Source organism: Paramacrobiotus metropolitanus, unplaced genomic scaffold (assembly GCF_019649055.1).
Source record: "Paramacrobiotus metropolitanus isolate TYO unplaced genomic scaffold, Prichtersi_v1.0 Parri_scaffold0000278, whole genome shotgun sequence".
Classification (NCBI taxonomy): domain Eukaryota; kingdom Metazoa; phylum Tardigrada; class Eutardigrada; order Parachela; family Macrobiotidae; genus Paramacrobiotus; species Paramacrobiotus metropolitanus.
Window position 1 is genome coordinate 16,570 of NW_026570498.1, and position 24,843 is coordinate 41,412.

Consider the following 24,843-nt stretch of genomic DNA (forward strand, 5'->3'; position numbering starts at 1 on the left):
ACGTTCCCTGCCGAAAAAAGTGAGATCGTAGCTCGTTGCGAGAATATGACTCCACATATCAACGGGACTGTTTACTATGTCCGCTCTCGCATTGGTGCATCGCGTGTTTTATCCGATTCCTATATGGTTAGAAATAAACCAATCAGAAATAGTTATGTGGTTGGCAGGCGTGTGTAATGACGTCATACTGCTAGCTAGTTATTGGCTGGGTTTGAAATAAATGCTCCAATCGCCAAATTCAGTAACTTTTATCGTAGCATTCAAACGGCATAGCAGCCCGTACCGCGCACGCACAAACCGACCAATCATAAGACCAACGCTCAGCATATAAACAGCATAAAATCGTAACCGCCGGTAACAGAAATACGTAAACAGAAGAAATATCAATAATGCGCAGGCATCGAAGTAACGGAACAAAATTTTATTTTAATAGCAACAAATACCACCACAATAGGAGCTCCTTTAGATGGTTAGAAAAATGCGCGGTCCACAGCTCTTTTTCTTTCGTGTTGTTCCTTGAACTTATCCATCCAGTTGGCAAACTTATGGCCAAAGTGGGACTGCATGGATTTGGGGATTTCCGGGAGGCCTTTAATTACTGCAGCGCGAGCAGCTGCTTCAGCGCCACCCGAATTAGTGGGCACCATAGCGCGAATTAAATCCCGAGTCTTTTCTGAAAAGGAAACAGATTTACTTAATTAAAATAAATTTTCATAAAAATCATTACTTTACACAAATTCGTAGTAGGAGTCGCACAAGCACTTACTGTCAACAGAACGGAAGAAGTCAATTCCCAAAACTCTTTCGTAGAAGTTATACTGCCGCTTGTTAGTGGCAGTTTGTTTGTGCATTTCGTACAGCGTCGCCAAACGAATGAGGCCAGGAGCTCCTCCCATCATTCGCGACATCAAGTACCACGAAAACTTCTCTGCGGTGATCTTTCGATTAAGAAACTGAGCCTCTAAAAAATGGCTATCATCGTCCACAAAAACGGCAGGAAAGGCGACGTCCAGGTGTTTCTTTCCGGGACCTCCCAACTGGAAAAACCATGGAGACAACTGGTCGCGCAGAGTAATTGCAGAACGATTCACCCTCGGAGGATTCTTTAGATGAAATTCCCGCTCTGAGGTGCGCAGAGGAATATAGTATTCTGTAAAACGTTTTTAAACGATCGCAATAATCAACAAAAATAGCAGTCTACTTCAAAACGGAGGAGATGAAACGCACCTTCATCAGCCGTAACAGGAGCTCCTATTTCTGGCCATTTCCAACGGTGATCTTTGAATTTAACTGGAAACCCTTCCTCCAACAAATCGGCGTTGTCTGAAATTTGCGGCAGCTGGACAACATGGAACTCCTTTTCACTACAAAATAACATAAAAGTCACAAAATGTTGATTAAAAAATATCAAAGCAGCAGCTAACAAGAAAAGTAATAGCGCTGGTGTGTTCAGTTAATTACTTACGCATATCCGCTGTGTTCTTCACGAGTACAGTGGGCACTTTCACATCTGAGCTATTAGCAGTCCCGTCGGCTAAAAATCAGAAATCAGTAATATCACTAATATGCACAGCTGTAATTAAAAGCAAACGTGTTATACGAGATGGTTTTCATACAGGGAGCTCCCATCAAAGCGGCTTGTGGAAACGTGACGATGGCGGTGTTGCGAGTCGGCCCATCTTCAACCACCGGAATTTCCGCCATGGCCAGGGCGCGAAAAATCTCCGTGTCAGATGCCACGTATAAATCCTCTTCCGACAATCCCTGCGCCTTTTGCTGTTGGACAGCAGCGTTCTCCCACACTTCTGTAATATGCCATTTTGTTAGCCGTAGACATAAACTTTCCCTTTAAATTTAACCGAATGATGCATCGCGATCCAGTTCCGCTTGTTTAACATCGAAAGCAATTTTTTCCACTAAATCAGTCTGGCTTGTCCAAGCACCATCTGAAAAAAAGGAGCTCCTTGAAATTTTTAAATTGTTTAATTGATTTTAAATACCAGTGCTTAATGTGTCCCATAAATTGTAAAAGTCAGTCGACTTTCCAACTTTACGATCAAAAGATACATCTGCCGCTGGACACTGCAGTGGCTGCATTCCTAGAAAAATTAAAACAGCTGTATTATTTAAAATAGTTTTGCACGCGAATTTCCGACGTTTCAATTCCGTATATGAAGCAGACGGCTCTTCCAGCGGCCGGTTCGAATGATCTGCAAAATCAGATGCTATGCAAAATTAATGGTGATGCAAAATGCAAATCCTACCATTGGTTGAAGTTGTCGGCAAAGTGTGTGGCAGCTGTGTGTTTCCACGCAGCTTCACTGGCAACGGGAGCTCCTTTGATGCCAGGCTGGTGATCCCTATTTTACCGAACAGAAATCTTGCCAAAAACCCTTTAAATATGCAGTCACATTAGCTGCACAGGTTAGGAAAGTTTACCTGTGGACGTGCTCGGTTGATGGCCACCACTACGGTTTTCTGTGCGTGGAACAATATGTAAATTAGTTTCTAAATGTTTTAGTTAAAGTATCGCAAGGAGCTCCTACACTTCCATTAAACAAGCGACAGATTGCACGGTTCTTAACTTGCCTGCTAAATTCCCCAGCACAACGCCATTCTGTCGCATTCGCTCCTGAAACGTTAGCGGTTTTTGGCAGCCACTTTGCTTATCGTCCGGCTGCTTCGCCTTCTTGTGGATTTCCGTGTCGGTCATCTTTGTCGCCCGGCGCTTTGCTGGAGCTCCAGACTTTTTGCCGTCCTTAAATTACAGTCACACACACACAAAGTATAGTCAACTACTTTATCTTAAAAATTCACTTTAATTATTAATAATATTCACTTCGTAATAATATTTACCCGCTGCTGCAACTCGGTGAGTCGCATTTCGGCTCGCTCTTCCGTGGGAAACCATCCAACAAATTCGGCTACGTGGTCCTTCTTCGATTCAGGAAAATAGCATTTGTACTTATCGCCCGGAACAAAGTCGTCATCAAACTGATTCTTTGCCGCGTAATAATACTTGATATCAGAAAAGGGGAGCTCCCGAAACATGATAAATTCCATCGTGGAACAATGAAATAACAGCACCTGAAAATATCCGCGGCTATGCAAATAATATCGGCGAATTTTGCATGCATACAGAATTACCTCCTTTTGCCGCTAAACGACAAACGCAGGCATTAAATTTTATTCTCTGGTCCTGCCGAACAGTCGTAACTTTACTACACATTTTTATAAGCGATCAAAAAAATGGTGTACTTTAAAATCTAACTCAGTTTCTGCAACATGAAAAATAAAATAGTCAGAAACAACATTTTAAGCAACTGAAACGAAACAACTAAAACGGAGCTCCGCGGATAAAGCTATCGATGTCACTGGTGACTCGTGAAGCTAGCCGTTATTTCCAAAACATACAGTTTAAAACTTCATAAATAACGGTGGGTAGGAAACGTTCCCAGTAAGACTTCCGCTCAAAACTCAGCGGAAGCGGGAATTAATATGCTAATATTGCACACAAAGAAACCCCTTCAAAACTGTGCTCGCGACTCCGCGCGCAACTTCGGCACGCCACATCCACCCGCGTAGAGAAGGAGGTGAAAATAACTGTTCTTCATTTAAGAAATTATTTTTAATCATAACTGGAAGGAAGGTTTGTTTATTTTTTAGTTGTACATTGACTATTTTAAAGTTAAAATTGATTTATAAAATCGTTTACCTTGTGAAATGGAACGCAGGAGGCGTAAAGTTGGCATTCGGCAGCATGCCAACCGGAACCGCAGACGGAAAACCACAATTCCAGAAGCAGCTTTGGGCGCTGATTATCGGGATGATGGTGGTATCGGCGACGGCAAGTAACACAGCTGTTCCGGATATATTAAATCTCAAATTCATCAAGAATTTAATACTTGATATATCTGGAACGGAAGTGTGATTGAACCGCTATGTGCTACGCAGGAAACCATCAAGTTCGTGAGGAGCTCCTCGACGACTGGGCAGAAATTCTTGACGGGGTGGATGCCACCGATCAGCAAGAGTTGATTGAAACTGTTGCGGCAGAACCTGGCGAAAATGGTACGAGTAGATCTATTTGGTAGCACACTAGCAGCCGAGAATACTATCGTTATAGATCATGATGAGTTTCAACAACAACCACAAGAAGTCCACGTGGAGCTCCACGACGACTGGGATCGTGTTCCTGTCCCATCTGCTAAAATCACAATTGGTCAATTTTTGGGATTATTTTTAAAGACTTGTGACAAGTCTAACATATCTTACGACGCGCAGGAATCGTTGCTGAATTTAATTTCTTTATTGTTACCTGAAAATTCCAAATTCCCCAGAACGTTGTACCAACTGGAAGCGGGACTCCGAAAAAGAAATATGTTCCCAAAATACGACCTCCATGTTGCATGCCCTTTGTGTGGCAGTTACATTGGCGCAGAACAGCGGACCGAAGGAACTACCAATTGCCCAAAATGCGAAAGCCAGTATCCGAAAGGTTCACTCAGCCTGTTTACCTTTGTGCATTTCCCATTGAAGCCAAGGATAACAGCGTTAGCGCAGTCGGCCAAATTTAGGAGCTCCTACAATGTGCCAGCACAAGACGAAGATTGCATTACTTCTTTTACAGATGGTGAGATTTATAAAAATTATGCCCGAAAGCTTGGACGATTTCTTCCGATAGCGCTATTTTCCGATGGAGCGGCAACAGCGAAATCGTCAAAATCAAATATATGGATTTTAAGCTATCACTTACCAGTGAAAAACAAACGGCCAACCCCGCACATTCTAGGACTATGGAACAAAAGTGAAAAATTGTTTCAACAAAAATGGCAGCAACCCGCGAACTGGAAGCAGGCACTTCTACATCCAGTTATGGAGGAGCTCCTCGACCTGGAACAAAACGGCATTATTTACACGGAAAATGGTGAACAAAAAATACTGCCTGTGAGAGTTCTTACTTATATCGCTGACAGCCAGGAACGATGGCCGATTGCGCATATGAGCTCCTTCATGGCTGACTTTGGATGCGTGCACTGTGAATATGCTGGGGAAAGGGTTCTTTTGAATCCTGGCGTAGACGAAAGAACGATAAAATGCTACCCAATGGTAAATTCAAAGCAGGCGCCATTCCGTCTACCAAAACTTCGAGATGCTCAGATTACGAAAGAGCGAGCGCGTGCGCGTGCAGCAGTTTTAGGAGCTCCTGATCAACTGCACGAGTTTATTGGACTGCAAGGAATGTCTGAGCTAATGAAACTGACAGATTATAACTTACCTGCCCAAATGCCGGTAGAGCCTATGCACTTGTGCTTCGAAGGGTTGGAGGAGAAATTTATGGAGTATCGCTTGAAGGGAACAGCGTGGAAGTTAACGCCAGATAACAGGAAAAAAATTAATTCTTTCCTAGAAAAACTGCAACCGCCGTCTACATTACGGAAGCCTAAAACGTTAGATGAGATAGGCCAGTGGAAAGGTTCCATGTACATGGCTTTCACGTTGTATTACAGTTTACCTTGCTTGCACGGAATTGTGCCGGAAGAGAGCTCCTCATGTACGCAAAGTTTGCTGCCGCCACACAGTATCTTTTCGGTCAGGATATCACTGAAGCTGGACTGCTGGAAACCTCCGCTCTACTGATCCAGTTTGGCCTAGAAATTCAACAAACTTTTGGCAAAAGAAGCATGTCGTATAATTTGCACCAAATGTGCTGCCATCTGGTCGAATACGTGTATCTATTAGGCCATCCAACATCATTCTGGGCTTTCGAGCATGAAGACTACGTAGGAAAGATGAAATCTCACCTGAAAGGGGCCAACGAGCAGCACAAGGAAATCGCTGGAAAGGTTGCCTTTGGACTTTCTTCTGATTTTTTGATGGCGTGCTTTGGAGACAACGTTACACCGGAAGTGGAACGGATGCGTCAGTCTTTGACAAAGAACTTACCAGCAAGCGCAATAAAACTGAAGTCGCTCACGGGAGCGGCATATCTGTGTGGAAAAGGAAAATCGATCGAAGAACTGCAAGCCACAGATCGTCCGGTGTATGCCTACCTTCACGGATTGGGAATTTTAAGAGGAGCTCCTCAGCTGTTGACATACCAGCGATGTATCACAGAATCTGGTTCGCGCCTGGATATTGCTTCCTATAAAAGAAAAGAAAACCACGTCGACTCAGTATTTTTGGATCAAAAGGGCAATCCGTACATTGCACGGGCTATAATTTTAGTGAACCGAAGAGCAGCATTCATCATCGCTACCGTTCTCCAGAGGAAAGCATGGAGATATTACGAGTTCAGCAAAGATAGTTTCCTGAATAATACTTTATTTCAGAAAAATTATACTTGTGTCAAAATTTCTAATCAGCTGGCCGTTCTAAAAACCGGTTCTGTTCGCAATAACGGCATGCTCATTCAAGACAGATCTGGTAATGAGTTGGTTGTTTCTATAATGGCTCAAACGCCAATCTAGTGTGCATCTAGTGTCTATATTTTCTTTAATATAGGAGCTCCTGATTTTAATTAGAACGTTAATTACAACAATTTATTTAAGTATTCTTGTTGTTGCCCAGAGTTCAACGATTAAGCTACCTGCGAAACGCACTGTACTAGTACAATAAGTATGCATATAGCCCGCACGTGATTAAAAATGCTAAAATTTATTGATGTACTCGTACCGACACATCAATAGTAAACACTGTAAGCTGGAAGCACTGTTGAATATAGCAGACAAGTCGGACACCAGGGATACCAACATTTACGTTACAGAACAATTATAATTATAACTTAGCGTGCGGTACGAAGCTGCTAACGTTAACGAGTTTAAAGCGCGCAGTTTGGTAATAAAACTGTTACGGTGGTAGCGCAAACCCGACGATTTTTCTAACTAGCCACAAGATATCGTTCACCAGTGCAGCATTTATGTAAGTACCTATCATTAACCCGCGCAGTCCCGCCGGCATTAGACGCATCACGAGTTTTGGCATGCAGTATTACTGCAACCAACACAATTCCCGCAAATCGGTTCACAAATGTCTGGATTGATGCATCCCACTTCGTCCGGCCACAACACACGGCTAATCATACCGGGCATGACCACAATAAACAATGGCAGCAATCTCAAATATTTCCAGCAAGAATACAGCCACCTTGGGCATCCGATATAATTTTCGAGGATAGCACACGCTGCACCATCATCTACACCACACAAAACGCGATTAATATTATTGTTAATTCTATTAACAGCCCCGAAAATCAATCATTACTTACATCTTGAACTGACGTTACAAAATTTATACAAAACAATAAATTCCCTAGTTTTTATTCTACCACATAATTTACCTGGTCAGCAGCCCAGTACCATATTGAGGAAAGCGTCTGGCCGATAACAAACCCCAACCACGGCATCCCAGGGTCGCGAATATCGCGCAGCATGACGAAGGAATCAGGCTCCGGATGACCACATTTGGTCAGATTTAACCGTGTAGTATTTGGCACTGAATTCATGTATCCTTCCCGCGAACCGGCATACCCACCAACTTCCACAAAAGCTAACAGCCGCGATAATTAGGTAGAAGCACAGTTAAAATTTAAAAGCCACTACTGAACATGAGAGACACTAAGGTTACAATTCTTACAACAAGTCACATATTGCAGCAATCGAAACGCATCCGATTAGAATTGCGCATGTCTGCAGCACTTCAAGAAATATGGCCCTGAAAAGTACAGAATTCGTACAAATGTTCATTACCACACAAGCAAATAGGTTCAGGACACAGTCACACAACAACAATTGCAGAACAAGCAAACAAAAGTACGCAGCCGCGGAAACTGTGAGAAAGCAAGCAAAAAAAGAAGTCAAATGGGCAAGTAAGAAAAAGTCAAATGAGCAGGAAAAATGACAGAATTATCGCATAACCAATCACAACGGCATAATGCTGTCCTGCCTCGGGAGAAAATATGAAAACTCACACCTAACTTTACACCAAAAACAGGAGCTCCTCTTTTCAGTTTTTCAGTATCGGCGCACTTCGCTCAAGCGAAGCATGAAACTACGCCCGGAATCAGCCAAATGCTCGAACACCTACAAAACAACCATGAATTATTTTGTACCCACTTTTGTGCATGCAATAGCAACCGTAAAAAAAGACGAAAAATATTAATTTTAAAAACATACTATTAAAATTTATTAACATAATCTTAAAATATACTATTTACCTGACAAACCAGTCGGTCAACATTATCAGCCGGCACCAGATACAGCTGCCCCAGCGGCCCAGCGGGAGGAACGGTGGCTTCTCAAAAACATCCGTATGCAGAAGATCATCGGTCCAGACAACGGTACGCCGCTCGCAATTCGCTGAGTGCCGCAGATTGTGGAGTGCATCCGGAGCTCCGGGCGGTAACAGCAATCCACAATCGCGGCACGGGATGCAGTTGACTTCCGGCAGTTTACGAGCGCAAATACTGATATGACGATTTATAAATGGAACACTGCCCGTAACCCTGCACCGGTTTGATGCGTAAGCACACGGATGGTTAGTGAGCGGTCTACAATGAAAATTAATTTTTGTTGTCAAAATACAAAATACTCCTCATTCGCACGATGTAAAATAAAAGCCAATAAAATTTGGGTAAATACATACGTGTCTGATTTCTCCCGCATTTTCAACTGCATCTTCATGTCGTCCCGCATCTCCCGTCGGACAAAAGTAGCTGCTGCGTCGTAATCCCTGTAAGTAAATAATACAAAATAAAATATTGACTTTCAAGGGGCTGCTACTTTAAGCATCATAACATAGCCCGCTGCAGAAAATATGATCAGTAACTCCACTAACTTATTGACCGAAAAAGTAAAGGTGTATCTAAAAATTAAAATTTGAAATTTTAATTACCAGAAATGATAGTCACGACGTTCGTCCAGTTTTTTCTGGATATTTACAGCCATTCCATACAAATCCATGCGTATAGCTAACTGCTTTGCCAGTTCAAGACGACCTCTATAGAATGCTGCTGTGAGAAAAGCATTCATCCACTGCTGCATTGTGCGTACGTCAGGAATCCCGTTCAACGCTACGCCGCAAGGTCGACACAAGTCTAAGATGAGCGCATCGGGAGCTCCCGCGTCGAAAATAAGCTCAATAAACACAACAGCCTGGTCTGCGTTCCACTTGGAATACATCCATTGGGAGTAAACGCCGCAGGCAAAGCGATGGTCGTCGGTAGGTTCACCCCTGCGAAACAACCGATACAAAAATAGTACGAGTAGACCGACGTCAGATACACGTACTTTGAAATAGCTTTCAACAGACGAATTATCTGGTAATGACTCAGATAAATACGTTTCTCAACCCCGCGTCCTACGATTTCCTGGGAGCTCCCAATAGATGGAAACCGTCGCACAAGATCTGCAGGAATGTACAAGTACTTCTTAACAGCGACGTGGAGTCCAGCAACGTTGACATAGAATGACACTGCTTGCGGAATCTTTGCAGCTGGAACAGGTGGTAATTTCCACGTCTGCGTGGCTAGAAGCATCAGAAACTTTTTAAATCAACATCACACCAAAAGCATACACAAAGTTTTAATTATACATACACGTGGCCAACGTTTTCCTCTGCCCGAAATCTCCTCGCGCGTAATATTGGCCAATACGCCGTGCGAACCGTTCTCCACGCGTCAGGTAGTGACCGCCTACAAATTGAAAATCTCAAGACAGATGAAACAAACAATAATAATTTAACTTTTGTTTAAGAACCTAAACATCGCCGTTTCAGCGCTTACTACGTATTAAATTTAATTTACGAAATCTCGATAACAATAACAAAGATTTATTCCGAATTCAGAGGCAACATTTTGACTGTGCAGATAACCGAAACAGCGCTATCTCGCACGCAGTACTGAAACTAACTTACCTTCTAATGAAATCACGCTTTCTCCCGTCGCAGTAAGAACTTCCAGGCCTTGTGTACCTAAGAAACAAAATTACAACTCTCTAATCCAAGTCTGAAACCGATGTGTTTTCACTACATACCGGGGTCCGGCTGATGGTAGTTGGCTCCGGTGTATCGTCGGCGGAACCTGGCCGAATATTTGGGATCTGGGGGCGGATGAGCACTGAAATGCTCCATGCTTGAAGCCGGAAACATGTTCTGCAATTAAAAAAACTTAGAATTTCGCTTCTGATTTTCAGATCCGATGATATCGTACAAAAGCGCTTCGCTGGATTCTGCCATACCGAATGTCGCCTGAGAGTTGATTAGCGTCAGTACGACTGATCGTATTCTTAAGCACCCTTCCGCGGTCGATGTCGATCAGTTTGGAGATTTTATCAATTTAAGATAAAAATGTCATAAAAACTAGATACGAAATACTTGTAGCCATCAAGAAATTAACGCACATCAACATTAAAAACCATCGGAGCTCCGAATTTTCCTAATTTCCACATTATGTGATCATCCGAAGAATTGTACTAGGTCGTAAAATTAAACTGGTTCAGTCGAAATGCGATCATGAGCAAAAAACCCAATATTACCAACTTTTGCAAAAGACGACTAACCTGACTAGGCACAGCACGAATGGATGAGCAGCCCAAAAAATATCTCGTCTATTGCGATGAATAAACAGCTGCAAACACGGATGCTCCAGAAACGTCCCACGATCGTCTCAACCTGCAGCAAAACCCCAACTAAAACAACGCCACTCAACCACTTACACAAGTCTATGCCGTCAGGAAACTGGCGATCAAATAAACTGTGGCAAGCTGCAGCCACTCCAGTATGACGTACGGCTTGACTTGTGATGATAGGTCCACAATCTGGGAAACTTAAAATTCCAATCTGAGTAAACGAAACTATTCTAGAACTGTCGGAGCTCCGGAATTCTTAAAGTTTTATAACTAGTACCAATCAGTTTTGGCCTTCTGTGCAATACGCAGCGTTCAGCATCAACGGCTGGTTGGAGCTGGTTTGGAGTTTTGACAATCTGCAAGCATGTCTCAGCATGAACGTGACAGCTACAGCGCCCTCTACCGACCGAACGCTGCACGTGACGATGACGCACTTCCGGTGGGCTGAAACAAGCGGAAACAGCAGAAGTTCACGCGCTTAGATTTTTATTAACGCCACATAAAGTAATTCTCGCGACTATCCCCGAGAATTTCTGTTTGTAAGCGGAACAAGTTATTATCGGCAGGGGTTGTGCATGCCCTCTTGCAGCGCCGTATTATTGCTCAATAAGGTATAACTGCTCGTGGTTGGGAATTTTTGTCTTCATCAATTTGTCGGTCCGTATTTGTGGGGAGCTAAGCGAAAGCCAGAAAGTTCACGTGCCACCAACACAGTATCGTTTCTGAAAGTTAGATAATTTCGTCAATTCAGAAAGTCAGATAATAATAATACTAATAAATGACCTCAAGTTCGGCCCACAACAAGATCATTTTCCTGTACTAACTCGCCATATCTCAGTAATTTGATGTTGCGAGCGCAAACGGTTTCCTAGTTTCGTTTACTGTATATAAAGCATTCTGCTCTAGAAAATGCCGGAACGATACAAAAATATTTAAAAATCCAAAAAGCTGCGCACGAATTTTAAAAAACTCAAAATCTCGAATCTAATTGTAAGTAAGTCAGCACACCGATGATTGAGCACAGGTAATTTCTGCACCGCGGGAGACTCAATTTGTACAGACTAATGTAGTAACATATTTTCACATGTTACAGATATTTTACGAAGTACATAGAATTATAGAAATCGAAAAACTTATGGCTTTTTAAATGTTTTCTCCCTCAGAGTGCGCAAAATTTCAGTAATGACCGCAAAGCTGTTGAACAGTGCAGCCATCCACGGTTGTCAATTACGTCAACTGGTGATTTGAGAATTTCTATGATTGCCAAAGTACTGCGCAATGGATCTGCTACCAATTCGTTTGTAATTTTTGTAGTTTTGTTATCACAAAAAAGACAAAAGTCTTTATGGTTTTTGATGGTTTTCCAAGTCTGATTATGATTCCGAATGATCCACCTCAACAGAGTACTGATAATCAGCTGATAAGTTCGTCCGGGTAGCCAGCAAGTGGCGTCGGGCTGTGCGGCTGTGTTGGTTGATAAGAAACCCAAAGCGATTCCCTGCAGTGTTCGTGTTACAGTGTCAGTGTCTAGTATATCCAAACCAGTTTGATTTCCTTTGAGATGTTGTCCTGGATTTAACTGCAGCTGTTGATAATGTTTCCCACAAGCCTCCCGTGGAACAGCGTGGACGTCCTAGGCAACGATCGCCACTTTCGTTACGGACGCGTAGTGGATGTGGGGATCAACGGGCTTTTCATCGACTTTCTCTGTCCCAGTCGCCGACGGGAATTCACACCGTTCGACCGGGTCTTTTTCAACGATGACGGCCGCTATCTGTACCGCAAAGAAATGACCAAGACCTATCCTCCGAAAGATCTGCCTGCCGAAGTCCTGATGCGCGAGAGTGCATCGGGTACCTGGACCTGGTTCCCGGCGCAGTTGCTCCTGCGGACCCGCGACATCGCCCTGGCTGATTACAGCGTGGCCATCGTCCGTCGCTGGCAGCCTGGGAAGTTAGTGGACGTTATTCCCAGTTTGCGTATCCGCTGGCAGGCGTCGACGGACGGGCAGAAAGCCGCCGCGGCAGTTCGTGGCGAACCGGGAGCGTCGCCGCAGCGCCCTACGCAAGGGGCGTTCGTGAAGCGGAGCATACAGCTGCCGGACGGATATCCGGCGGCGTGGGTCACCACCGCGGTGCGTCAGCTTAAAAAAGACCCCAATTGCTGTCCGGAGTGGTACGGTGCTCGTTCCGAGGTCGTGGACATTGTCGACGGCTGTGTGTTCTACGTTCAGCGTCGGGCGACTGCTGAAGCGCAACCCGACGATTCTCCAGCGGAACTAGAGCTGGTGGTAAGGGAAAACCATTTGCGCGCCCTTTCCGCAGTTGGTTATGCGATACTTCGTTTTGTCTCATATTTCGGTCACTTTAAGCATACAGAATACGTTTTCATTTCGGTCACCTGGTGTTCAAATTTCAGGACAAGCAAAAATGCCAGAAATGAATGGTTTTCATAGTAAAAACTTCGGTTATGAATTTCGAAGCATAAACTAGAGAAATTTTGATAAAAAAAAATACCGAACGAAGAGCAGGAATTGGACCGGGTGCAAATGTAAAAGATCGCTCTTCCACGGTTGCAAATTTAATAAGGTTTAAATTTTCAATTTTATTTTGATGATTACTGTGATCAGCCGCTGTTTATTTAGCGCGTTACATGGGGGTGGTATAAACGACCGCTGACCAAAATATCCAACCGTATACTTAAAGTGGCTGAAATCTGAGACAAAACGAAGTGCTTAATTTGCAGGACGCTCTCTGTAATTTGCACGGCGCGCTGCTGAATGTCGTTTCACGGATCCCAAAGCCCCTGGTTAACACTGCAGCGGCGGAGGCCCCTGTTTTGCCGATGAAAGTGTGGGTGAAAGTCTTGCCGTATCTGGACAGTTGGACACAGGCCCGTCTGCGCCCGGTGTGCACCACATGGAACACCCTTCTGGATTCGGCGTTCACGAAGGGTGATGTTGTCCTCGATAGCGCGGCATTCTACCAGTGCGATTTGGGGCCGGTGTACTGTATGATGGCATGCCTCTTCCGATACCTCACCTCCACCAGCAACCACATCGTGGTCGCAGACCGCGGACGGTGTATGAGTGAAATGGACGTGCTGGAAGTCCTGAATGCCGTGAATTTCACTGCGCAGCGGAAGGCCGGTGTCCGGTTGCGAGGCATTCATTTGCGCGGGTTAAAGTCCTGTTTGCCGATGTGTTGGTACGACGACCAGCCAGAATCCCCGTGCTTGCTGCATCAGCCTCCTGTCACCTGTTCCTCCACCGCCTGTTACCGCCACTGGCACACCACCAGTACCTGGTGGAACTCCATGCTGACGTTGCGTAGTCTGCCGTGTGTGAATATCCAGCTAATACAATGCGCTCTCACTTTTGAGTGCATTATTTCCACCCGGTGCTATCCGGGGGATGAATTAAAGCTTTTAGCGGCAATTCATGTGGATCGACACATTCTGACTGACGATTTCGGCGGCGCACTGTGGAGTGTCATGGAAGCGGGACTGTCACGGCCGCGGGACACGGAATTACGTGGCTTGTCGGAGTGGTTAACGCGCAACTTAATTCTACTCAACTCGACAGCATTTCAAGCACCCGCGGAGTTAACCCAGCAAGCGATCACATACATGACCTTGGTGCGCAAGGTAAATTTGCGCTTGAAAGCGGAGAAGTTTCGAGAAAACAGGGGTTGTCGGGTTAGAGGCGCTGTGTGCGACGAAGACAGAATTACCGTTCAAATACATAAAATGCCGGTTTATAAAAGGCAGTGGAATATCGGTGGAAAATAACGGCGTCGGTATTTATTTACACCCATCGATAACTCTTTATTTTTTGATTTAATTTTTTTGTTTACGACAGAGAAAAACTAATAAAATTGAAAAGTGTTTTTTTTAATTTTGAGACGGCACGCCACTGTCTGGATAGCAACCTTAGGAAGCGGAGACGGGAATGTTTTATAAAATACTGGTGTTCTTGTTGCAGACGTTGTGTGCAACGCAGACGGCGGATCCGCGCCCAACGCTGCATTACCGCGGGAAGAAATGGTGTGTGGACGGTCTGCAGGAACTGGAGGTGGAGAAACTGTCGCGTGTGGCGCTGCATTTCCTCATCCAATTAATGCGATCATTATGAACAGTTAATCTCGGTCTCGCGCACATCGTGTGAGGCAGCCATCAGCAGTTCGTGTTATATTAACACTAATACCAATAATCAATATGGAGATGGCTTTGTTAAGCTGTTTCGCTATCTTTTCGCCTTATTACTTGCATTTACCGGTAGAGTTGTTTGGATGACTCGTAGCTTGTTGCCATGTTTTTCTTAACCAGGGATTGGATCTGTTGTTAGCTTTTTTGTGTTTTTTTAATCGTTATCGGCAAGAGATGTTTCCACGCCTTTGTGCAACGGTGCGTTTAATTGTGTAGGAAAATTGAATTTTCTCAGCAAGTTACTAAATTCAGGGCTATGTTTTATGCAACTACATAGTATTCCTTCGATTAGGAGCGAAAGTAGCGACTTTAATGGCTGTCCGTCAATAACATTAACAGTTACCCAGTGATATTTTCGATGGTCATATAAACCTCGGTGATATGAATAATTACACATTCATGTGCAGATATCTCCACAATTTACCGGAAACGTGGGATAAGGCAGCGTTCAAATATTACGTAACGGCCATGGGTGGGGGGGTGGTCTAACAAAAATGTTACGCTTTGTTACATGGGGTAGGGGGTCCAAAAATTTTTGTTACGTGCGGGCCGACACCCCATAAAAAAACTAAAAAAATTAATATATTTAAATTGTATTTTTATAGGGGGGGTGGTCGGCCTCTTCGTTACGTTTGCAGCTGGGGGGTTGAAAATTTTGTTATGTGGTGTTAGAAGGGGTGGGGGGTGCTCAAAAATCACGATAAATCGCGTTACGTAATATTTGAATGACGCCTAAGGTGGGAAGCATTTAATATTTTTGGTAAATAATCACCATTGTGCCCGAAGCCGTAAATGGTCACTGGCAATTTACACTAGCTAAGAATTAAATCTTATTACACTTTTGTGAAAAGCAATCGGGTAAACTGTTTACCGTAAACATGCTCATTTCAGTCAATTCAGTGGCTGCCGACTGTTATTCCTACGAACCGCGCTTGTTTCCGGTAGCGCAGTACCAACCGCCCATCTCGGTTGGCAATCACGTTATCTTGCCAGTCAGCTCGTGGCAGCCTCGTGCGGCGTGCAAAATTAATATCGTATTGGAAAGATTTTTTTTATGCTGAGAGAAGCGACGTGCTCTTTTTGCTACTGTGATTCCTTTCACAACGTAGAAGATTTGTACCGTTACATCCTGGATTTGTCGCCATGAATCCAAGAACCCGACCGTGGAACAGCGTGGACGTGCTGGGCGAAGATGGCCTGTTTCGTTACGGACGCGTGGTGAATGTGGCGGACCACGGGCTCTACATCGACTTCTTCTGCCCCGGTCGCCGCCGGGAATTCACCCCTTTCCAAGGGGTGTTCCTGAATGATGACGGCCGATACCTGGACCACAACGACCGGGCCCGAACCAATCCTCCGCCTGAAATACCCGCAGAAGTTCTGGTTCGCGATAGTGCATCGGGTGCTTGGACGTGGTTCCCCGCGCAGATAGTCATGAGAGAAGTCGACATCGCGCAATCCAAATACGCCGTGGCCGTAATCCAGCACGGGCAACCCGAGAACTGTACAGATGTGGTCCCCATGTCGCGTATCCGCTGGAAAAAGGAGATCAGTGTGCAGCAGTCCCAGGTCGAGGCCGAAATCGGGAATCTGCCAAAGTGCATGGTGAAAGGGACGTTCGTCAAGCGCACTCTACAGCTACCGGAAAGTTGTCCCATACATTTGGCTTCAGCCGCACTTCAGGAGCAGAAACGTGGATTGAACTACCAGCTCTGGTATGCGGCCCAAGCGGAAGGGGTGGATATTGAGGACGGATGTGTGGTGTATATTCAGCGTCGATGCGATGTTGGAATGGAAGCCGACGATATTCATTTGACTAAGGAACTGGTAAGGAGGATATGGTTGTCTTATGGTTCATGTTTACCAGCACCGACATTTATTCGTGCAATTTCGCAGGAAAATCTGAACAAGCTTCACAGGGCGTTGATTGATATTGTTCCACAAATCTCGGAACCGTTAATCGAGGTTTCAGCAATGAAGGAAGGCGTCATGTTGCCACCGGAATTGTGGAGAGAGGTCTTCTCATACCTGGACACTGTGACGCAGACCAGACTGCGCACTGTCTGCACAAAATGGAACAATGTTCTGGATTCCACTTTATTGAATGCGGATATTGTTCTCGACAGCATGGCACCCACCTTGTCGGAACTGTGCCAAGATCTTGGGAAACATATTTTATGATCGCAGCTCTCTTCAAGCGTCTTTCCCCGTCCACGCACCACATTGTCATCGCAGATCGAGGACAATGTTTGACGGGACCTGACATTACGAAAGTGCTGAATATTCTGAATTTCATCAAACTGCGTAATGCCGGCATCCGACTGAAAGCCATCTTCCTCGTCGGACTGAAGATGTCTCTGCTGAGAAGCCCGGATAAGCGCCAACAAGGATCTGAATGCCGGTATCATCAACATGTTTCTGCTCTAGCCAGCATTCCTTCCCCGCTTTCCGGCCTCCCCCGCGGGAATCTTCGGTGTGATGATATCCATTTGATCCGATGCAACATCACTGTGGCATGCACGGATCGATTGGTGCTAGACGTGAAAATTATGAAGAGTCGACAGCGCATTACGGGCCGTATATTAGACGCGCTGTGGAGTGCCATGGAAGCGGAATTATCAGCGCCAGGCGATACGGAGTTGCGTCGCCTGTTCAACTGGTTGAAATTCGAAAAAATTAAACCCGAACTGGTTAGAAGTTCAAATTCAGTGCCATATATTGCGGACTGGACGAAATGCACAGCCATGATCTGCAAGGTAACACTGCGCCGACACATCAAAACGGAAATACTCTTTACGGAAACATGCGTGTTTTTTTGCAGTTACTGTGCGCGCTGCAATCGGCGGATCCGCGTCCCTCGCTGCATTACCGCGGGAAGAAGTGGTGTGTGGATGGTCTGCGGCGTTTGAAGCCGGAGAAGCTGTCGCGTTTGTCGCTCCATTTCCTCAACCTACTGATGAAGGCCTTGCCTTGCTAATAGTTCCAGATTCATGCCAGACCGAGATTTATGTAGTTATCCTTTCGCGGATTTTTTTGTTAACTCATTGTTCTATTTGTTACGAACTTATTACTAATATTATCTTTTAATTTTTAATAAATGTTTTGATTTTATCCCGGTCTCAGGAATGGATGCCGGCGTGTATGTATCAGGTCGTTAATTCTGTATCCGATTATACGTATCTCTCTAACTGTCTGGTATGGAAGTAAAATGTCAGCAAAAACTCTTTTGCAATATAGGTTTGGCCAGTTAAATGCCGTTTAACGATTATCATGTGGAATCTAAACAATATACTGTATAAGTTTTTGTTCAACGCTGTAGTGTAAGTTTGCCCTAATAACCCAGAGATGTTGAACAAGACTGCAGTACTTGATTCTCTCAGCTGATCAGCACGGTGGAAATCTAAATAAATAAATCGTACTCACGAAAGCAACAGATGCAACTTCCATCTGTTTTACTGGTACTTCCGGACCCGGTTGATTTGTTACCTTACCGACTTCTCATGTATGCTGTATGTACTGTTTATGTTAACGGACGCTATGTCTGCTTTCAAGCATCCATGTGCAAGACGACTGACTTGAAACTTCGTGATCATACGGAACGAACTTTAAACGGAAAATATTATGTTTCTGAGAACTGCTGTTAATACTTTCGTTGAAATTCTAATGTGCTTCCATGCGAATGTGGTTGTACAGTCAGTCATGTACCGGAAGCAAATTAATACGTCAGAAAACGGGGAAACGACAGCGGAAACAGAGTGTTCTTGTTGCAGACACAGCCAAAAGACCACTTTATTAACCAGAACTTCAGTACAAAAGACCGCGGACGGTTTCCTTTCATATTGTACAAACAATGCAAACCGATGTATACGATTCGAAACCAGATAAGCCACTGAGCAGTGAACCATTTAATTTTGAGAATTTACGATTAAATACGTATACAGTATACACTGTACTGTCTGTACAGTACACACTCACTACACTCGCGTGCCGACTATAGGCATGCATTCGCACCGCTGACTGTCGCGACACCAGCTGTTGAACAAATTTGAACAAATGGAATTGTACTGCTGGGGAATTTTAATGCGAATTTTATGGATAATATTTTATTTTTATAACAGAACTCTAGCAGTGTATCGTGCAGCTTCGTAATTCGTATACAACTACAGTAGCAGGCTTACTGTGTACCGAACAGCCAATTAAACAAAAATACAACAGCAAGCGTGAATCAGAAAACATGACAAGAAAAGGCAAAACATTTAATTTCTTACACTTCTATACAAAAACGCCTAAAATAGCAGCAAAATATCCGTGGTCGGTGGTACTCATAAAGAATTGTGCATCACATCACATGGGCACCATCCTTTCCAAGCTTTTCTTCTTCTTCGCTACTTCAGCGAGCAACTAGAAAGTGCAGGATCATGCGCGACAATTTCTCCCACTGCAAATTACCAAGACCGTTCACACACCATTTCTTGCAGCGGCAATGGGTTGACAGGCGCGGATCACAGGACTGCACCGCCCATAACGTGTGCCGAACAAAACCTTGGTTCCGTGACTTCCGTCCATTCAAAACATTCTAGCAAACTGCAACTGGCATTCGTACCTTGCAGACAGCTGCTTACAGGTTTACCTCTTCTTCACCGCGCGCTCCAGCCGCTGCTGTAGTTTTAGAGATCCTGCACGCTCGGGACCGGCAGTGCCGCTCTAAACGCGTCCGCCAACGTGCTACCAAAATCCCCATCTACCGACAATCGTGCGGTGCGGATCTCTGCAGCAAACCACTTAGTCTTGGCTCTCAATTGCCAATGCTACGGTTCCATATAAAAGCTGTAGGCAAATGAGACAGGGCAGTTCGCGAGGTGGATGGCATCACACGGCAATCTGCAGCACCCGGAAAGGAATTCCTCAATCCACAGATAGCTGTATTCGGAACTGCGCTCTGTTCTTGGATTTGTCGTGCCAATAAAATCGCTGCGGCGGCTTGAATGAGGATTCTACCCGCAAGTGACAGCGCCGTAAATCAGTAACTGAAGTTTGACGCGACGCAAATAACCGGTACGCAACTGAAATCCGGTTGGATCAGCTACATACTTCATCAAATCGCCCACCATCATCGCGCCATCCACCAATACCCAGCTTTGATCATTGAGGCTCGTTGTGACAACGCGTTCCGTGCCAGGGCGTAAGCGTTTATATAGTCGCCCAACCGCCAGGTAGAGAAAATCATCGTAATCCCTTTCGCTGTAATCGTCATTGTGGATGACCATTCAGCGCCGGCGCATCCATTATGTGGTTCCGCGTTGTGCACACAGTGCGCAGTTTCATCTGCATCACGGTGTTCAAGTGGGAAAAGATCTCCTCCTGCCACAGTTCCGTCGGGCGCCGTCCCGTCATCAGTTGTCCGAGGTTCATCGTGAACATACTTCACGATGTTGAGCAATTCCTCATGAAAACACCATTCCTGAAAACCGTTCAACGCCTTTTAAAAAAAGATATTTGCCGTAATGAAGCATTTCGCACTAACCACCATCTGAACTGCGCCGCTGTGATCACACATCTGCTTACCTAGTAAACGAAGGCGAGATCGTTGCTCTGCAATTGTTTAACGAGAGCCGCGGTTTCTTCAGTGGTCAACGAGCGGAATTCTTCACCCAGGTCCACACTACGCACGATAAACGCGTCAAGTGAATTCGCCTAACGGATGAGATCGCTCAGTAATGAGTGCTTGTCGGAACCCCAACCGTATGTTATCTTTTCATGCGGCTTTATACCGCTCAGGCAAGCGCAGCTAAGTTGCCACATCAAAAGGCTGTCGAATGCGTTTCGCGGGAACGATGGCGATGCACGGTAGCTCCGCATCAGGACTGCATCAGGATAACAACGACCCGTCCGCACACTTCGTGAGGCCAACTGCGCCGCCCATAACGCATTTCACCAGACAACCGAATCAATGATGAACCGAATCAATTTGCTACTTAGGACGAGGAAATGACTTGGGTGCGCCCTTAAACAAATCTGTCCAGAATTAACACATGTCAAACGAACAACTGGTAGCAAAACCGCCATACAACAAGAGGATGTGCGGCCAGTCTGCCGCTGTATGCTTTCTGGCAGCAGCGCACTTTTTCCGGTAGCGCAGTGCGCACCGCCCCTACCGGTTGGCGATCACGTTATCTTAGCTGCCTCCATGGCTCATGCTGCATTTTTGCCAGTGCGGTAAAACTGCAAAATCCGGCTGCACATTGCACAATTCTGTTTTCTACGGTAACGTTGGATAGCTTTTGAGAACGCAGAAAGAAGCATTCTTTGCTTCTTTGACGCATTAACACTTTGCTTCTTTTGCCACGTAGAAGATTTGTATTGTTACACCACAGATTTGTGGCAATGAGCCCAAGAACCCGACCGTGGAACAGCGTGGACGTGTTGGGCGAGGACGGACTGTTTCGTTACGGACGCGTGGTGGATGTGGCGGACCACGGGCTTTACATCGACTTCTTCTGCCCTGGTCGCCGACGAGAATTCACCCCTTTCCAAGGGGTGTTCCTGAATGATGACGGCCGATACATGGACAAGAACGACCGGGCCCGCACCAATCCTCCGCCTGAACTGCTCGCAGAAGTTTTGGTGCGCGACAGTACATCGAGTGCTTGGACGTGGTTCCCCGCGCAGATAGTCATGAGAGAAGTCGACATCGGGCGCGCCAAACACGCCGTAGCTGTTATCCACCACGGGAAACCCGAGAAGTGCGAAGATGTGGTTCCTTTGTCGCGTATCCGCTGGAAAAAGGAGTCTAGTACGCAGCAGTCCCATATCGATGCCGAAATCGGGAATCTGCCAAAGTGTGTGGCGAAAGGGACGTTCGTCAAGCGGGCTCTACAACTACCGGAAAGTTGTCCCATACATTTGGTTACAGCAGTACTGAAGGAGCAGAAAAGTGGAACAAACTACCAGCGCTGGTATGCTGCCCAAGCGGAATGTGTGGACATGGTGGACGGATGTGTGGTGTATATTCAGCGTCGGTGCGGTGCTGGAGTAGAATCCGACGATATTTATTTGACTAAGGAATTGGTAAGCAAGGACATGCTATCTTAATGGTCTCAAGCCAGTGCCGATGTTTCTTCATGCAATTTTGCAGGAAAATCTTAACAAGCTTCACAGGGCGTTGATTGATACTGTTTCACAAATCTCGGAACCGTTAGCCCCGATTTTAGCAGTGGATGAAGTTGCTGTGTTGCCGACGGAATTGTGGACGGAGGTCTTCTCCTATCTGGACACTGTGACGCAGAGCAAACTGCGCACTGTGGGCGCAAAATGGAACGCTCTTCTGGATTCTGATTTTTTGAAGGCGAATATTGTCGTCGACGGCGCGGCACTCTCCTTTTCGGATCTGTGCGAACTTGGTCAGACATATTTTATGATCGCAGCTCTCTTCAAGCGTCTTTCCCCATCCACGCACCATATTATCATCGCAAATCGAGGAGAGTGGTTGACAAATATTGACATTTTCAAAGTGCTGGATATTCTGAATTTCATCGCACTGCGTAATGCCGGCATCCGACTGAAAGCCATCTTCCTCGTCGGACTGAAGATATCTCTGCTGAGAAGCCAGGATAAGGGCAAACAAGGAACTCAGTGCCGTTATCACAAGAATCTTTCTGCATACGCCAGCAATCCTTGCCCGCTTTCCAGCCTCCCACGCGGGAATCTTCGGTGTGATGAAATCCATTTGATCCGGTGCAACATCACTGTGGCACGCATGGATGGATGGAAGCTGAACGTGAAAATTATGAAGAGTCGACAGCGCATTAATGGCCGCTTAGACTACGCGCTGTGGAGTGCCATGGAAGCGGGGTTGTTAGCGCCAAGTCTCACGGAATTTCGTCGCTTATCGAACTGGTTAAAAGTCCAAACCGGCGGATTACGAGGGAGTTCGATGGAATACACAGCCATGATCTGCAAGGTAGCACTGCACCGAGTCGCCGACACATCCAAAGTTATGCTCGATGAAAACATGGGTGCCTTTTTTTGCAGACACTGTGTGTGACGCAGACGGCGGATCCGCGTCCCTCGCTACATTACCGCGGGAAGAAGTGGTGCGTGGATGGTCTGCAGGGTTTAAATGTGGAGAAACTGTCGCGTTTGGCTATGCATTTCCTCATCCACTTAATGAACGCCTTGTCTCGCTAATGGTTCCAGATTCATTCCAGACCGAGACTTATTTATTTAACTTTTCGCGGATTTTTTGTTGACCCATTGTTCACTTAGTAACGAACTTATTACTAACATTATCTTTTAATTTTTAATAAATGTTTTGATTTTATCCCGAAAAGTTTCAGGAAAGGATGCGGTGTTTTTGTACCAGGTCGTTAATTTTGTATTCGATTAAACGTAATGTACGTAAATCCAAATTATTAAAACGCTATACCAGTAACATGCTGATTAATTCTGCATTACGATGATTCAGTATGCAGAATATTACTGTCTGTCACGTAAAACTCCTATCGTTTTCAAAGGTAAACAACTTCTACGTTTCTGCATATACAGTTCTGCACAAGATTATTACGGGGGCCATTACTACACAGTTCAACACAAGATTAACATACGTTGTACTCGTATGTACGTGTACTGAAGAGTGGCAATTAAGAAATCATCCTAGCCAAATAGCCTTTAAAACATTAGCACCAGGTTGGCAATGGGCAGAAGTGCACGCTGCCAGTGCCAGAACAACTACAGCAAATCAAACTCCAGCTGATCGATCGAAACAGGAAAATCGAAATTAGAAACAGGGTATATAAAATCTATTTTCGTCCCATTCAAGCGACTTCGCTAGCATAATTTTGCCATATTAACAATTTTCATCCCGGTGCCCCATTCGTACTGTCCTTGCGCCGCTTAACATTCATGAACGATATTTTTCCATCCGTGCTTTCCGTTCCAACCGTCGCGCATGATTTCGCGCAATAGAAAAGCATTGCTTAAGCACCCATATCAATCGATTTTTGACAGACGTTTGGCGGCATAATCTGGCAAACGCTACACTTTTTGACATAGTGAACACTTTGGAAACAGCCGGATGTAATGCATGATATCATCGCAGAGGTGGCAGTTTAGTTTGTGCATTCCGCACGTGCGCTGGTACTGTGGTACAGCCCTAGTAAAGCGTAGAAAGTCATGGGACGTCGAGGAATGTTGCCTTTGTCGTTTGTTTGACGAATTTCGATTGTTAGACGCGAAGGTGTCGGCGCTGTTGTACGTGAGCCATTGCGGACTACTCCTTATTCATCACAATTGTAAGGCTTTGATTCGTTTAGAGACGGGCATTGAATACATTGTACGTCTAGCTACAGTGTCATGTCATTATTCTGTACATTAAACTTCGGCATCAAAAAACCTGTCTTGCACCTTAATCGACCATGTACAGCGGAATCCGATCATCCCGCAGTGTATTTACACTGCTGTTCTCACCGATGACCACCAGTTACGTAACGGACGCGTCGTGGAACTAACGGACAATGGGCTCTTTATCGATTTCTTCCATCGCGATCAGCGCCGCGAATTCATCCCGTTCGACACCGTATTCCGCCGCAGCACGATACCACCTTTAGACGCAGGACATCTCGCCAAAGCCTATGCCGAAACATCTTCGTCGGTTCCCGTGGGAGTACTGCAGCGGAACAGCCCTTCCGGTGCGTGGACATGGTGTCCCGCTGATATCGTCAGTCTGCCGGGCGGTGCTGGACTGTTTTTTCCCCGTTTCTGATTGTTTCCGCAAACGCGAAAATTTGTTACTTTGTATACACTACGCTTCACAAACCATTTGTGCCCGCAACTTCCGGTTGTTGAGTATGACGAATTACAGTAAGATAGACTTTTGGAGAGGTTCAGTATTCTGTTGCGCTCCGAAGTTCATTTTATCATTTTCCGACCATTTTGAAACCGTTCTTTATTGTCGGCACGTAAACTCTCTGGCCTTCGTTACGCTTCTTTACGAATGTTTGACCAATAAACTTTT

The 24,843-nt window shown here is 45.2% G+C and overlaps 5 protein-coding genes across 6 annotated transcripts; 3 read left to right on the forward strand and 2 right to left on the reverse strand.

Moving 5' to 3' along the window:
• Positions 1–233: 233 nt before the first annotated feature.
• Positions 234–5,439, reverse strand: LOC129601793 (uncharacterized). Its single transcript, XM_055500692.1, has 15 exons — positions 4,962–5,439; positions 4,319–4,893; positions 3,716–4,204; positions 2,857–3,087; positions 2,590–2,758; positions 2,440–2,478; positions 2,265–2,360; positions 2,157–2,210; positions 2,001–2,099; positions 1,860–1,946; positions 1,617–1,805; positions 1,466–1,534; positions 1,228–1,364; positions 767–1,150; positions 234–673 (listed from the first exon to the last, which is right to left on the reverse strand). Exons 4-13 carry the CDS (start codon positions 3,061–3,063, stop codon positions 1,252–1,254), a joined length of 1,122 nt encoding a protein of 373 aa, XP_055356667.1. The 5' UTR covers positions 3,064–3,087; positions 3,716–4,204; positions 4,319–4,893; positions 4,962–5,439; the 3' UTR covers positions 234–673; positions 767–1,150; positions 1,228–1,251.
• Positions 5,440–7,051: 1,612 nt separating this feature from the next.
• Positions 7,052–10,931, reverse strand: LOC129601795 (uncharacterized). Of its 2 annotated transcripts, XR_008692282.1 has the most exons (12): positions 10,786–10,931; positions 10,557–10,668; positions 10,032–10,149; positions 9,913–9,969; positions 9,596–9,691; positions 9,288–9,525; positions 8,893–9,231; positions 8,644–8,730; positions 8,216–8,548; positions 7,972–8,081; positions 7,340–7,713; positions 7,052–7,195 (listed from the first exon to the last, which is right to left on the reverse strand). XR_008692282.1 is itself a non-coding variant. In XM_055500694.1 (10 exons), the coding sequence occupies exons 3-10, from the start codon at positions 10,144–10,146 to the stop codon at positions 8,033–8,035; spliced, it is 1,314 nt and encodes a 437-aa protein (XP_055356669.1). In that variant the 5' UTR covers positions 10,147–10,149; positions 10,557–10,668; positions 10,786–10,931; the 3' UTR covers positions 7,740–8,032. The 2 variants fall into 2 exon arrangements, 1 of the variants encoding a protein (XP_055356669.1); XM_055500694.1 differs by lacking the exons at positions 7,052–7,195; positions 7,340–7,713 and having other exon boundaries at positions 7,740–8,081.
• Positions 10,932–11,919: 988 nt separating this feature from the next.
• Positions 11,920–15,044, forward strand: LOC129601797 (uncharacterized). Its single transcript, XM_055500697.1, has 3 exons — positions 11,920–12,915; positions 13,371–14,270; positions 14,608–15,044. The coding sequence occupies exons 1-3, from the start codon at positions 12,220–12,222 to the stop codon at positions 14,755–14,757; spliced, it is 1,746 nt and encodes a 581-aa protein (XP_055356672.1). The 5' UTR covers positions 11,920–12,219; the 3' UTR covers positions 14,758–15,044.
• An 853-nt stretch (positions 15,045–15,897) lies between these two features.
• Positions 15,898–17,970, forward strand: LOC129601799 (uncharacterized). The gene is made up of 3 exons (XM_055500699.1): positions 15,898–16,658; positions 16,728–17,587; positions 17,653–17,970. The coding sequence occupies exons 1-2, from the start codon at positions 15,975–15,977 to the stop codon at positions 17,010–17,012; spliced, it is 969 nt and encodes a 322-aa protein (XP_055356674.1). The 5' UTR covers positions 15,898–15,974; the 3' UTR covers positions 17,013–17,587; positions 17,653–17,970.
• A 3,138-nt stretch (positions 17,971–21,108) lies between these two features.
• On the forward strand, positions 21,109–23,206 carry LOC129601798 (uncharacterized). Its single transcript, XM_055500698.1, has 3 exons — positions 21,109–21,899; positions 21,967–22,791; positions 22,863–23,206. Exons 1-3 carry the CDS (start codon positions 21,216–21,218, stop codon positions 23,016–23,018), a joined length of 1,665 nt encoding a protein of 554 aa, XP_055356673.1. The 5' UTR covers positions 21,109–21,215; the 3' UTR covers positions 23,019–23,206.
• Positions 23,207–24,843: the final 1,637 nt, after the last annotated feature.

Excerpts from the sequence above, each read along its gene's own strand:
- LOC129601793 (XM_055500692.1), bottom strand. The coding sequence starts at position 3,063 with ATGGAATTTATCATGTTTCGGGAGCTCCCCTTTTCTGATATCAAGTAT. Across the intron at positions 2,479-2,589 it reads TGTGCTGGGGAATTTAGCAG|AAAACCGTAGTGGTGGCCAT; the intron begins GCAAGTTAAGAA and ends TTCCACGCACAG. Across the intron at positions 1,806-1,859 it reads GGATCGCGATGCATCATTCG|AAGTGTGGGAGAACGCTGCT; the intron begins GTTAAATTTAAA and ends GGCATATTACAG.
- LOC129601795 (XM_055500694.1), bottom strand. The coding sequence starts at position 10,146 with ATGTTTCCGGCTTCAAGCATGGAGCATTTCAGTGCTCATCCGCCCCCA. Across the intron at positions 9,692-9,912 it reads AAGCGTGATTTCATTAGAAG|GCGGTCACTACCTGACGCGT; the intron begins GTAAGTTAGTTT and ends TTCAATTTGTAG. Across the intron at positions 8,731-8,892 it reads CGTCGTGACTATCATTTCTG|GGATTACGACGCAGCAGCTA; the intron begins GTAATTAAAATT and ends ATTTACTTACAG.
- LOC129601797 (XM_055500697.1), top strand. The coding sequence starts at position 12,220 with ATGTTTCCCACAAGCCTCCCGTGGAACAGCGTGGACGTCCTAGGCAAC. Across the intron at positions 12,916-13,370 it reads CAGCGGAACTAGAGCTGGTG|GACGCTCTCTGTAATTTGCA; the intron begins GTAAGGGAAAAC and ends CTTAATTTGCAG. Across the intron at positions 14,271-14,607 it reads ACATGACCTTGGTGCGCAAG|ACGTTGTGTGCAACGCAGAC; the intron begins GTAAATTTGCGC and ends TTCTTGTTGCAG.
- LOC129601799 (XM_055500699.1), top strand. The coding sequence starts at position 15,975 with ATGAATCCAAGAACCCGACCGTGGAACAGCGTGGACGTGCTGGGCGAA. Across the intron at positions 16,659-16,727 it reads TTCATTTGACTAAGGAACTG|GAAAATCTGAACAAGCTTCA; the intron begins GTAAGGAGGATA and ends GCAATTTCGCAG.
- LOC129601798 (XM_055500698.1), top strand. The coding sequence starts at position 21,216 with ATGAGCCCAAGAACCCGACCGTGGAACAGCGTGGACGTGTTGGGCGAG. Across the intron at positions 21,900-21,966 it reads TTTATTTGACTAAGGAATTG|GAAAATCTTAACAAGCTTCA; the intron begins GTAAGCAAGGAC and ends GCAATTTTGCAG. Across the intron at positions 22,792-22,862 it reads ACACAGCCATGATCTGCAAG|ACACTGTGTGTGACGCAGAC; the intron begins GTAGCACTGCAC and ends CTTTTTTTGCAG.